The sequence below is a fragment of the Chiloscyllium plagiosum genome, chromosome 29 (assembly GCF_004010195.1).
Source record: "Chiloscyllium plagiosum isolate BGI_BamShark_2017 chromosome 29, ASM401019v2, whole genome shotgun sequence".
Lineage (NCBI taxonomy): Eukaryota > Metazoa > Chordata > Chondrichthyes > Orectolobiformes > Hemiscylliidae > Chiloscyllium > Chiloscyllium plagiosum.
In genome coordinates, this window is record NC_057738.1 from 24,363,321 (window position 1) to 24,377,686 (window position 14,366).

The window sequence follows — 14,366 nt, forward strand, 5'->3', positions numbered from 1 at the left end:
TTATCTCATTTCTGAAGGCTTCCCATTTTTCAGCCGTCCCTTTACCTGTGAACATCTACTCCCAATCAGCTTTCGAAAGTTCTTGCCTAATACCGTCAAAATTGGCCTTCCTCCAATTTAGAACTTCAACTTTTAGATCTGGTCTATCCTTTTCCATCACGATTTTAAAACGAATAGAATTATGATCGCTGGCCCTAAACTGCTTCCCCACTGACACCTCAGTCACTTGCCCTTCTCTAGTAGGTACATCCACATACTGAATCAGAAAATTGTCTTGTATGCACTTTAAAAATTCCTCTTCATCTAAACCCATAACACTATGGCAGTCCCAGTCGATGTTTGGAAAGTTAAAATCCCCTACCATAAATACCCTATTATTCTTACAGATAGCTGAGATCTCCTTACAAGTTTGTTTCTCAATTTCCCTCTGACTATTAGGGGGTCTATAATACAATCCCAATAAGGTGATCATCCCTTTCTTATTTGTCAGTTCCACCCAAATAACTTCCATGGATGTATTAATTGTTCTATGCTTTAATGCCCCATTAAGCAATAATTAAATCATTGCTAATCAACTTCAAATTACAACATTACTCTTCCCTCTACTGCCAATGACAGTATTGACCGTACTTGCAGTTATTCCACAATCCATCTGGCAATAAAAATGCTATCATAACTTGTAGAAGATTTCTCCACCCAAGAAATGCCGTATAAACTTTCACATACAAACAGATAACATGGATACCCTAGGATGATTCTTTTATTTAAAAAAAGTCAATTGTATCGAAGTTCAGTACAAAAGTCAGATGTCGGAGAAAAACATAATCAGCAAAAATACAAAGTAATAGATGAAAGGACTTCTACAGAAATTAAGGATCAATCCAATGTTGAAGACGAAGAATTCTCTAGAATCACAACGCAATAAAAAAAGATCTCACTTGATTACTTACAAATAATATTGCTTCTTGTAAAAATGTTCTCCCATACCCAACATTTCAGAGGGTCTAAAACTAAAACGAAGATGGAACCTTGCAGACCTTTCCTACATCGATTATGTAGTCAAACCATTTGAGAGTGAGGCAGGTCTTACACTTCAAAGTGATTCTGCACATTTCAGTTTGTTTCAGGTCTCACATAGCTAAAGCTTGACTGCAGCTTCTTACTCCACAGTCCCAGGGTCAATCCCCATCAATCATGCACATTTCACATTCATACACTCATCAACGGATTGTGGCTTCTTGAATTGTTCTAATAAAGCAACACCAGAAATTACTGGATAATTCTCTATTGTAAAAATTGCGAGCTTCTTTAGGGTTCATCATGTACTCTCTATCATCTCTCCCAATTATAAGACATCTAAAGTTTTATTAATGTTATTTATATTGGTAGTTTGTGGAAATTAATACACCATGACTTCCCAAGAAGCAGAAACAAATGTAAATGTAAAAGTACCTCCTTAGTAACCTTGCCACAGTTGTCAAAATCATAAAGAGTGAAGGTCCATTCCTGATGGTTATCTTCTTCAACAGATACGTCACACTCTAGCTCCTGAAAAGAAAGTGCATTTCTCTATTCTAAATTTCCTCTACTTGTGGGATTTTTATTAACAGGTTGAAACAAGTCATAACTCTAGGTGCATCGGAAGAATAAAATGTGGTATGGTAGTAATGCAAAACCTAGGCTCAAGCCACTGCCAAATTCTACTGTTTCTGGGAAATGGTGTCCCCTTATAAAAGTGTAGCTTAGATTAGATTCCTTACAGTGTGGAAACAGGCCCTTTGGCCCAACCAATCCACACTGACCCTCCGAAGAGTAACCCACCCAGACCCAATTGAGGGATGAGTTACTAGTTTATTTAAGGAATAACTGGCAACTTATTTGCCTTTATTTTGTAGCTCTTTGAATTCCATTAGATTAAATTTCTTTCACCTTATATTCAATTACTGCTTTGGAAAAGTATAACAGAACTTCTAGAATTGAAGAAATCTATTTTCTATAGGTATTGATAGCTTATTCACCTGAATAATCATCCCAATGTGTGAGTTTGATATTAGAAACTCTGGCTAATCTAGTTAACCACTCATTTATACATCCCCACTTTTCCCCACAGTGAGGATCACCATGAAACTATTTGACAGGGAGGCCTAGCAAATTCTATCCTTCTCCAACCAATGAATTCAAAGGCCAATTCCACCCTTCCGAATATCATTTTATGGGCACACAGATGGAAAAACCGTATCACAGACCTTCCAAATCAGTAAGCTTCAGCTCGAGACCAGAGTTACCCACTGACTAATATGGAAGAGATTGAGCGCAACACTGTGCAATAGAAACTGCTGACCAGTTATGGGCACAAACGCACAAAGCACTTTACACACAATCGAAGTAAATCCATTTCACACATTTATTCTTGCATATCATCCACCACCAAAGAATGAAAGCATCCATACCAATCAAAAAACCCTCTTATTTTCCTGATACTGTTGCCAAACAATGCACATATCAGTATCGAAATTCCATGTACAGAAATGGGATGTATTACTCATTTCTATTCTCTAAATCGATGGTAAATGCTCCACACTTGATTTTCAGTTGGTCACATGTGGTTAACAAATTAGATAGCACTTTTATACTAGTTAAATTAAAGTTGTAATATACTGGGAAAAAAGTTTATTTGCTCTGGAACTTTACAGTGAGGGATTGATACAGCTTATGTACAAGGTCCAATTCAATTGTAAGCCTAAGGAGCAAGGTTTGAGGAAATCATTAAATTAGTGTCTTCATGGACATGTATTCCACTGCAACATCAACTGTGCAACCGATTTTATCATGGGAATCATATAAATGTCATAATTAGAATCAAACAAGTCATGAGATTATGAGCTTGTACACAGCTAAAGTAATCTACTTCTTATGCATGTGACTATTGTACAAGAAAAGGGTTACATTGACTCAGCTTGCATTTCCCTGGGTACAGAAGATTAAGAGATGATGTATAGAGAGGGAAACAGTAGGAAAGAGAGAGAGAGGTGAAGGACAGTGGGAGAGAGACTAGGTCTGATGGAGGTATTTGGAAATGAGGGAATAAACTAAACGTTATGCCTAGGCTTTCAGGGTTAACATCAAGAAGCATTTCACAGAAGGGATAATGGAATCTGGAACTCTTTCCTTCAAGAATTGTTGACGCTGGGTCAACTGAAAAGGCAAGAGTATTAGTGGATCTGAAGCAAAGGTGAGTAAATGAAGTTACATACAGGTTAGTCGTGATCCAAATGAATAGAGAATTGAATGGCCAATTCCTGACCTCTCACTTCTCATGTGCTTCCAGCAGGGACCCATTTCATAGACCAGACATAAGACTCCAGCATTACCCTAATTCTTCAAACATATTCTGTTTTGAGCCCAACCATCTAATAGGTGTATAGAATAACTGCCAAAGTCTATAACAATATATTAATTTAGTAAAGGCAAAACACAAACATCTGTTTGGACATTTTGTTTTTAAAGAGCTAAAGTTAACCATGCCTCATCAATAGAACTCTTCTCAACGCAATTTCTTCAATAATTCACTATCTTCAGACTGAAAAACTCACATCAAAGGTCAGTCGTTTCTTGCCTGTCCCTCTACTGCCTTCTTTACCAGGACATTTTTCTCCATCATCTTGGCTGAAGGTGGACGTGAATCCATCACATGGCTCTGCTTTCTCTGGTGGGAGCACCACTGGTGAAAAATTAGGGAAGAAGCAAAAACAGACAAATCAGATAATGAATATCTATTTACGACTAAGGATGATGCAAGGTCAGTATACTAATTCTCAGTATTGCACTTGATTAGTTCACAAAATGCTATTTACAGTCCAAAGATGAGCAGGGTAGGTGAATTGGCCGTGCTAAGTGTTCAGGGATGTGTAGGCTAGGTGCATTAGTTCGGGGAAATGTAGAATATTTGGGGAATGGGTCTCGGTGGGATACTCTTTGGAGGGTTGATCCTGTTTCCATACTGTAGGGATTCTATAATTCACAAGTTCAGAACACGCTTACAGCCAATAAAGTAATTGTGTTTTGAATGCAGTCACTCTTTAATGACATCGCAACTAATTTTCACACAGCGAGATCCCACAAACACAAAGTGGTCTTGGGTAATTTGACCATTTTACAGATGGACTGTTGCTGATTTTAAAAAAAAGTATTAGCCAGCAACTTCCTTAATCTTCTTTGAAAAGTGCCACATCCTTCTGAAAGGGCAGATGAAATGTTGGCTTAACATCTCATTCAAAAGCTGCAATGCTGCCCAGGCTGAAATGCCAACAGTGGTTCATTGAAGTGTCTGCTTAGATTATGACCCGGTAGTGGGATTTGAACATGCAACCATCCAATTTAGAGGTGAGAATATAACCAATGGAACCATGGCATTGCACTGACATCATAATTCCACTTTATACATGATACTTCATCTATGTAAACGTTACAAATAGGATTGCCCACCCCCCTTTCCTGATCAAACAGGTAGATTTTAAGGAGGTGAGTGGAGATTTAAAAAGGGAATTCCAGAGCTTCAAACTTAGTCTGCCAGGACTACTGTGTTGAAGGAAACTGGGGATGTGCAACAGGCCAAAATTGCAAGAGTCTGAGTGGTAGAGCAATGGAAGGGTATTAAAGCTGTAGGAAGTTACAGGAATAGGGAGGAGTTGAAAAAATTTTTAAAGCTCAGGCATCATCTGACATTGAGCCAGTTTTGGTGAACAGGACTTGGTACAAGTTAGAATGAATGCTAGCAGAATTCTAAATAAGCTGAATTTAAGGTGGGTAGAAGATCAGAGGCTGGCCATCAGCACATTGGAACTGCCCCAAAAACATTAACTAGTCTTAAAAACATGTAATCATTCAATAAACTTTATTTATTTCCATAATGATTTCCTCACAAGCAAATAAACTGTAGTTTCTCCCTGCAGAATTCACAAATTTCCAAAGAAATGGAATACTGACTCCATGCAAACGGCAGATATGGTTAATTAAAGATAGTGCATGTCACAGAATTAAGTTTTACTGCGCTGAATGATGTTTTCCTGTTCCAGTACTTTCTTAAATTCTTGCAATTCCAATGTGAAGTCACATGGTATGTGCATTAATTTGGTCAAAGGTGACTTTATTTCCTGAATGTGTCATTCATCTTAATGACTCTGGACACCAGTATACTGACAGCTCAACGAAACAAGTAACAAAAGAGACAAGTAAAACTCGTCCCTGATTTTGAGCAGATAGTTCACTTCCTCATCTACTGAAAGGAAAGGTTTGCATTTGTAGAGAACGTCCTGTATTCTCCCAATATCCCAAGTGTTTTATAGCAGTAACTTTTTTATTATCATTGTACCATTAATGCAGTAAGACATCCTGAAATCCAGCAGACAAAACCTGACAGCAAGTCAAAGAGGGACTCATTGAGACAGTTGACAGGCAATGAGGAACATGTGAAGCTTTGTCATTGTATTAATACAAGAAATTTAGTGGCCAATTTAGACACACAGCAAAATCCCACAAACAGTAATGAGATAAATGACCACACCATCTGTATTAGCAACATCAGTTGACGGGTACATATTGGCAAGGGCTTCCATGTGCTGGAAAGGAATGCAACATTCAACAAGACTTTTTAAGTGATACTCCAGATGGGATTTGGATTAAGCCAGGTGGTAGAAAAGGCCAAATGCACAGGAAACTGTTTTCCAGGGAAAAATTCCAAACAAGAAATTTTCAAAGAAATTTCATTGCATGAGAAACATTCTGGGAATTCCTGGAGCTGGCGCAGAATCACAAAAGTTGGAATGCAAGTGCAGCACATGATTAGGAAGGCAAATGAAATGTTAGGGTTTATTGCAAGTGAACAGAAACACAGGGAAGTTTTGCTGCAACTATGTAGAGCCTTGGTGAGACCACGTCTGGATTACTGTGTACAGTTATGGCCTCCTTATCTGAATAAAGATAAAAATTACATTCAAAGCTTCTCAGAAAAGGTTCATACAACTGATTCCTGGGATGAAGAGTTACGTTAGGAGAAAAAGCTGAACAAATTGGGCCCAGACCTGTGGGAATTAAGAAAAATGAAAGGTGACCTTAGTGAAACTCAAGGTTCTAAGTGGATTTGATAGAGTGGGTTGCAAAAGGTAACTACAACAAAGGGAGACTGTTTAAGAATAAGACGTCGCCACTTTAAGATGGAGAAGAGGTGTTTTAATTTCCAAATTCTTATCTCCTGAAAACAATGGAGACTGGAACATTAAATTTATCCAAGGCAGCGTTAGATAGATTTTTGATAGACACAGGAGCCAAAGGTATTGGCGGGCTGAAAGGAAAGTGCAGTTGAGATCACAACCAGATCACCAATTATCTTACAGAATAACAGAGTGGGCTTGAAGGCTGATTGGGCTTAGAAACAGAAGTAAGCCAATGTTCTTATTTTTCTTCCATGGAGCTACTTCAATTGAAACATTAATAATTTTAAAAAGTATGACAAGCTGCTGTTGCTTCCAACAAATGTGTATCTAGTGCTGAATAGTTAAAAACTCTTACTTGAATCTCGATGTAAGATTTGTATCCATATGTGGTGCAAACTTGCTCCCAGCAGAGTGTTTTACTCAATGTGGTAGTGTTTATGTTACCTTCCAAATTTTTAAAAATGTGAAAGTATCCAACAGACATCTATTACAATGATTTATTATGTATAAACATTGCATTCCTCGGGCAGAAACGTCTAGGTTAATATTAAGGTATTAATTTAAAACAGAGGCGCATACTTCCTGTTGGGTGTCATGCTTTAAGTGATCCAAGGTAAGATAGATTCTGAGACATTCACACCCTCAGGTCACATCCTAAGATGCAATGATGACATCATAAGCATGACTCTTGAAAAGTCCTTTGACTTAACGATCATGAAATATAATGCAATAATATGGAGAGGAGAGGCTACAAAATAATCCTTGCTGCTCCTGTTTTCCAGATGAAAAAGAATAGGTGGATGGAGGAGAAGAGCAAGAAAAAAGAATTTCAGGGAATAACAATGATTTGGACCTTTGTTCAGGACACAACCACATTGGTAACTGCCATCAGTTAAAGTGGAGGGTTAATACAGACACTGTGCTCCACATATAAGCAAAGGAGTAACTCAGCATCCAGATTTAATTCCCACAAGGAAACTGGTTTGGATTATGTGGATCAGGTGTTGCACTTGAGATTTCAAATCAGTCAGTGTAGCATTAGCTGTCACTATCCCTCTACATCATGTAAAAAGTAAAATAAATGTTCAAACCCCCCCCAAAAAAATGCAGATGCTGGGAATCAGAAGCAAAAACAGAAATAACTGGTAAAACTCAGCAGATCTGGCAGCATCTATGGAGAGAAATCAGAGTTTACATTTCTTTTAGAATTAGAATCCCTACACTATACAAACAGGCCTTTCGGCCCAACAAGTCCACACCAACCCTCCGAAGAGTATGCCACCCAGACCCCTTACCCTACCCTATTACTGTATATTTCCCCTGACTAATGCACCTAAACTACACATCCCTGGACACCATGGGCAATTTAACTTGGCCAGTTCACCTAACCTGTACATTTTTGGACTGTGGGAGGAAACCAGAGCACCCGGAGGAATCCCACACAGACACGAAGAAAATATGCAAACTCCACACAGACAGTCACCTGATGCTGGAATTTAACCTGGGTCCCTGGCGCTGTTAGGCAGCAGTTTTGACCATTGAGTTACTGTGCCATCCACATTTCAGGTCCAGTGACCCTTCTTCAGAAAACAAATACTCGTTTAGAGATAGAGAAGCAGGCATTTCACCAGTGCCTCAACTCTACACTCCTTGTCGAGGCTCCCCTACCCTGACCTATTCACCCCAGTCTTGTCACTCTCCATTGACTGTCAACTCACTATCTTCCTGGGTCATAATTATGCTGCCTAGGAACAGCAGTAATTTAATCCAAAAACATTAAGGCCTGAAGCTGGCTGGATACTATGGACCACAGGATAGGCTGCTACTTCATCTCCATAAATCACATAGATTTAGCTTTTGTTGTCACGTGTACTCAAGTCCTTTAGTACAGGAGTACAATGAAATGTATATAATGTCACCACACATGGTGCCATCTTAAGTACAAAGGTACCTCAGTACAAAAATACTTCTGTATAAAATAGTAAAAGAAACAAAGTTAAAAAAGATACCTACAATAAAATTATATTGGAATCCAAATACCTAACATCAGGGTCCCCATCTGTCTCCAATTACCTGCAGTTACTAACACTAGCAGATTACATAGAATTTAGATAGGAACAAGAACTTGAACCCAACAATTCCTTAATGGTGTTTATTCCCTGGACAAGCCCCCTCCCAGCCCTCTTTATGTAATCTTATCAGTAATACCTTCTGCTCTTATCTTGAGGGGAAACCTATCCAGTTTCCCCTCAAGAGCATCAATATATACATTAATTGTATGAAGTGGTAATCGCATCAACATTGCAACAATTCTTCGGACAAATGAATTGGTGATTGTCATCCACTTCTTCAGTTTTCCATCCCAAGGCAGATCTGATCCACAATCTCCACCTTGGGTATTGAGACTGGGATACTACTCATTGCACAACAAGACCTCCAAATTATAGCCCTTAGCTTTAGAACCTTTCACAAAGTGGAAATATCTTTCCTACATTTATATCATTAACCTCCTTCAGAATTTAAAGACTCGATACATTCTGAAAGAATCAGAGCATCCCGTTCAATCTCTCCTCCCAGTTATATCCTCTTATTTTAGGCATCATCCTTACAAATATTGTTTTACATTTTTCATTACAAAATATGCAAACCAGAACTGTGCACCACACTCCAAGTGTGGTCTTGTCATGTTTAACACAAGTTCTTCAGTATATGGACTTCAGTAAGGCGTTTGATAAGGTTCCACACAGGAGGCTATTGCACAAAATACAGAGTTTCAGGATTGAAGGTGGTTTAGCAAATTGGATCAGAAAGTGGCTAGCTGAAAGACAGAGGGTGGTGGCTGATGGGAAATGTTCATCCTGGAGCTCAGTTACTAGTGGTGTGCCACAAGGATCTGTTTTAGGGCCACTACTGTTTGTCATTTTTATAAATGATCCAGATATGGGCGTAGAAGGATGGGTTAGTAAATTTGCAGACGACACTAAAGTAGGCAGAGTTGTAGATAGTGCTGAAGGATGTTGTGGGTTACAGAGGAACATAGATAAGATGCAGAGCTGGACTGAGAAGTGGCAAATGGAGTCCAATGCAAAAAAGTGCGAGGTAGTTCACTTCGGAAGAAATAACATGAATGCTGAGTACCAGGCTAATGGTAAAGTTCTTGGCAGTGTAGATGAGCAGAGAGATCTCGGTGACCAGGTGCATAAATCCCTGAAAGTTGCCACCCAGGTTGGTAGGGTTGTTAAGAAAGCATATGGTGTGTTGGTGTTTATTGGCAGGAGGATTGAGTTTCAGAGCCACGAGGTCATGCTTCAGCTGTACAAGACACTGGTAAGGCCACACCTGAAGCATTGTATACAGTTCTGGTCACCGCACTATAGGAAGGATGTGGTAGCGAGGAAAGGCTGACGGAACTGAGGCTGTTGTCATTGAAGATAAGGTTGAGAGGTGACCTAATCGAGATGTGTAAAATAATCAGAGGGTTAGATAGGACAGTGAGACCCTTTTTCCTCAGATGGTGAAGGCTAACACGAGGGGACATAGGTTTAAATTGAGGAGTGACAGATTTAGGAGAGATATCAGGGGTAGTTTCTTTACTCAGAGTAGTAGGAGCATGGAATGGCCTGCCTGCAATAGTAGTAGACTTGCCGACATTAAGGACATTTAAATGGGCATTGGGCATACATATGGATAGCAATGGAACGGTGTAGGTTGGGTGGGCATCAGATTAATTTCACAGGTTGGCGCAACATCGAGGGCCAAAGGGCCTGTACTGTGCTGTAACGTTCTATGTTCTCAGCTCTTCAATTCTATTCCTCTGGAGATGAGTCCCAACACTTTGTCTTTCTAAAAGCAAAGGCCTTGTTCAAATGCCTCCTTATTGCTCCCACCTTCACACTTGTATTGAAATTTGTTTGCCACTTGCATATTCATTCTGCCCATTTATTAGCCTCATCTTGCATTTTGTTGGAGTTCCTCAGAGTTGATCATATCACCTACTTTGGCATTGTCCACAAATTCTGCAATTGCACTTGTGATCGCCAATTATCTGTATAAGTGATTAACAGCAGTATATTGCTTATGGTAGCAAATTTAGGATTTATCTATTAATTCGATATCACTATGGGTCTGGAGTCACGTGTAGGCCAGACCAGGTGAGGATGGCAGTTTCCTTTTCTAAAGGACATTAGTGAACCAGATTGGTTTTTCCCAACAATTGACAATGGATCCATGATCATCATCAGACTCTTAATTCCGGATTAAAATGTTCAATTTTATTGAATTCAAGTTCCACCATCTGCCGTGGTAGGATTTGAACCCAGGTTCCCAGAACATTATCTGGATTAACAGATCAGTGATAATACCACTAATCCATTGCCTTTGCATCATTTGCAGGCCATCAGGCTTATAAAATCCTGGCAGAAGTTTTACTAATCCTAAGTATGAAAGGGTTGTCTGAGCTCTAAATTTTCAGGGTTAAGGAATTACAGAGTGGACACCCCGTTGTACAGAATTTCAGGAAAACTCCTCCCATTATGGTTAATTTTTTTTGAAACAATAAAACTGTTCAAACTTGATGACACTATGCCTGAATCAATAATTTAGCTTTGAATTCAACATTTGTTCTTGTTTTTTTGTTACAATCAGCTATGGGGATAATTTGTAGCTTGAATATCCATGGATTCGAGAGGCAGCTCACTGTTTAAAGTTGCAGTTTTATTCAAACAGATGCAATTTTCATAACTAGGATTTCCAAAACTCTGGCTTCAGATATCTAAGGAAAGGACTAATTTTGTTGGAGACATTTAAAGAGGAAGCTCTTTGGAGGGGTTTAAGTGTCCCTTTGGGATTGTTTACAATCAACATGATAACCTTGTTGGAACTATCAAGATGTCAAGTCATTCACATTTCTCAAACCCACTAAAATTCTGAAATAAAACCCAGCTTGCTGTGGATGCTTGCAATTTCATTGCCTGTTAGTCTAAGCTTGAGGGGTATCCTTATTGGAATAGTCCTGCACAACTAATTCTACAACCTATCATTATCAGAAGATTATGCTATAGGCTTGTAGTTTGACTGATAAGTCTGAATGGTTATAAAGTCCTTAATGTGGGGTTTATAAAGCATTTTTTAAAATGGAGGATTAAGTACTTGAAATCATTATATATTTGGAATGGGATTTTATGAATGAAACTTCTTTTAGGAAGACAATGAAGTCTGTAATAACACTTGTTTTATCTCATCTCTGTACAGTTTTTGAGGTCTGCTTAGAGTGGTTACAGGGGGAATTGGCATGGAGCATGAAAGTGCAAAGGGTGTTGGATGGGGCAGTGTCAATGTGCATGAGTGAGCACAAAGCTGGCACTGAAGACAAAAAGGCACTGGGGTGTGACTAGAGGAGTATAATGAACATGGAGGGACCTTAGCTAGGACAATGGATGGTGGCATGGATGGGGTGGAATGGTTATGAGGGATGAGGGCCACAGGGATATTTTTTATCTAACAGGAACTTTTAAGCATCCTCCCTCAGCATCCAACAACCCCTTTGGCCATCTCTGCACTGCTTGAGGACAGCACATCCAAATCCCATTAAAACCAATCCCACTGGAACAAAAGTATGAAGATCGGGGCACTTCCTCCAGAGTAGAGTTTGCAGCTTTGGGAATGTTCCTAACTCAAGAGGGAAAATTTGACCCAGAATCACCCAAGGTATCAGGATGTCATTGAAGGCATTGAATTGTAACAAAATATGCTGTAAACAGCCCATTTGCTTCTATGAGAATAGGGGATCATGGGTAGCTAATTAACATGTCTACCTGGATGCAGTTGCCATGGGGATGAGGGCAGAGGAAGCCTCTCTTGAAAATCAGGTTGCAGGCTTCCCTATAAGTCAATGAATATTTCAGTCAGGTTCTGGTGTGGTCTACTAGAGGGAAGGCTGCTTGGCTTTGTAAGCCACCATAGCTGGATATGGGAAGATACTGGGCTTTAGACAAAGTGAAGCATCCTGTATATGTCTAAGGCCTGAAGTCTGAATAGCCTACTCTTTCTCCTCTGTCTTACATTCCAAAATTGCGGACGTGGCACTGGGGATGAAGAATCATCAGAAAGGGCTTTACTGCTTATGCACTACTCAAGGAATGCTCTGACAGGTGATGAAATCCTGGAGACAGTCACTTACAGTTACTAATCGGTTACATATGGAAATGAAAATGATTGGAAGCTCGGGATAAATGTGGACCATTTGCTAAAGGACTATGATCATGGAGAATGCAATGTATACTGACCATAAAGGGGAATATTCCATTCTGCAATTTAAAGTGTTCATTGGCTACAAACAGAAAATTGGATTTCAGTCAAGTATCTTTTTCAAATATAGAGGCATATGAGATTCAAAGGGAACTCTTGTTTCTTTCTCCACAGATGCTGCCAGACAAGCTGCATTTACCCTGCACTCTTATCTTTCATTTCTGATTGGTAGCAGTTGCAATGTTTTGTTTTTATTTCAGTGGCAATTTTAGCATTTTTTTTAAACAGTAAGCAATTGTAAAACGTGAAATTCTGTGTCCTTCTTTCAGCTCGTAACTGGAAGTTCAAGCTTCTTTTTAAAGGATGTTAACTTTTTCCCTTAAAAATAAATAGACACCTTAAGTGATTGCAAGTTCCACATTCTAACTGCTCACTGAGGGGGGTGGGGAAAAGAAACTTCACCTGAATTCCTTACTAGATTTATTGAAGACTATCTTGTATATATGGCCTCCCTTACATTCCTCATTTCAGAACAGGGAACATGATCTTGTGCCCAATAAAAATTGCTTTTTGACCTATATAAATAATTGAATGACTGAAACCCATTCTGATGTCCCTTTACGCATAACTAGCACAGACCTCAGGATCCTCACCTATCTGGGGATCAATAAAACATAAACACATTCCTGACTAGATCTGTGGAGATATATGAATTTTTATGCCAGGGTCAACAGGAAGAAGTCAGAGATTTATTTGCTTGTGGCAAGTCTCCAAGCTCTGGCCACTGTTCTTACCCTTACGCGCCAAACATCACAGCCAAGAAAATTTAGATTAACGCCATTAGCATAGACTCAACCTGCACTCCATTGAACAGAATTGCATTGCTACATCTTGCACCTTTGAAGCAAACACACTTGCATTTGCACTGAGTACTCAAGAGACACAAATTGTATCCATCTTGTGCCAAACAAAACAGTTTTGTTTCTGGCACATAGGGCGCCCTTGAGACGATACTACCCAAGGTGTTGCAGAGCAGTGAAGGAACACCATATTGATGTCACCCCACTCACCCGGCTGATGCAATGTGGAAAACCCAACCTGGACCACGTAGGTGCTGAAAATGAATTTGTGCAGCACTCTGGAAACAAACAGTGTAGAGCTGCAAGATGGGCCCCACATAAGTATTTCTTAAAAGACCAAATTGGAGGCAAGGTCATTTTTAAGATCTTTTGCTTCTGGGAAGTGTCAGCTAGTACCCCCCAGTACATTTGGAGGTGTTTTATGGGGTTCTTGTATTTATGCCACTACACCCTCACAGGGAGGACAGAGGAGGTTATGACCTGGTCTCAAAGGATCACTCCTCCTTTAGGGTACTCATTAAAACCTACTGATCCTAGTACCGCTCTATGTGACTTGCATCAAATTTGTCTGATCATTGTTCTTTGAAATAGTTCGGGACATTTTATCTAACTAAAGGGCAGCTATATAAACGCAAGGAGCTGTCGTCTTGACTGGACAAGCAAATAATTCCACTGTATTTGCAAAACCCCCAGGTGCAGTTCCCTGTTCCTTGCCCAATAAAAACACCAGCATGATCTCAGTTTTAATTTAAAACCAGAAGCGGGAAGATCATTTTACCCAACCCACAGGTGAAGGGTTACACTAACAAAACTGATACTGAACTGACGGCTAACAGCAAAGTAACTGCAGTCCGGGAGATCAACTGGTTTAAAAACAAAAAAAATCATTTAGCTCCATTAAGTTTTGAAGCAGCCATGAAAAGAAGCAGTCTTCAAATTTCAAATCAACAGATTGAAATAATTTACTCAACATGTGAGATTATGGAGAATAATGAATACCTGGAAGTGATTACTAGCCTATAATCTCACTGGCAAAGGGTCAAACAAC

The 14,366-nt window shown here is 39.4% G+C and overlaps 1 protein-coding gene across 3 annotated transcripts in view; it reads right to left on the reverse strand.

Annotated features, from left to right (window-relative positions):
• The window catches only part of nkd2b (NKD inhibitor of WNT signaling pathway 2b), a 126,734-nt gene that overhangs the window by 20,341 nt on the left and 92,027 nt on the right, over window positions 1-14,366 (reverse strand). For 2 of the 3 annotated variants that reach the window (XM_043719325.1, XM_043719327.1), the window contains 2 exons: window positions 3,594-3,721; window positions 1,453-1,548 (listed from right to left, as the gene is read on the reverse strand). In XM_043719325.1, coding sequence (XP_043575260.1) covers window positions 1,453-1,548; window positions 3,594-3,721 — 224 coding nt within the window. The remainder of the gene's footprint in view (window positions 1-1,452; window positions 1,549-3,593; window positions 3,722-14,366) is intronic. The other variant, XM_043719326.1, reaches the window with a different exon arrangement.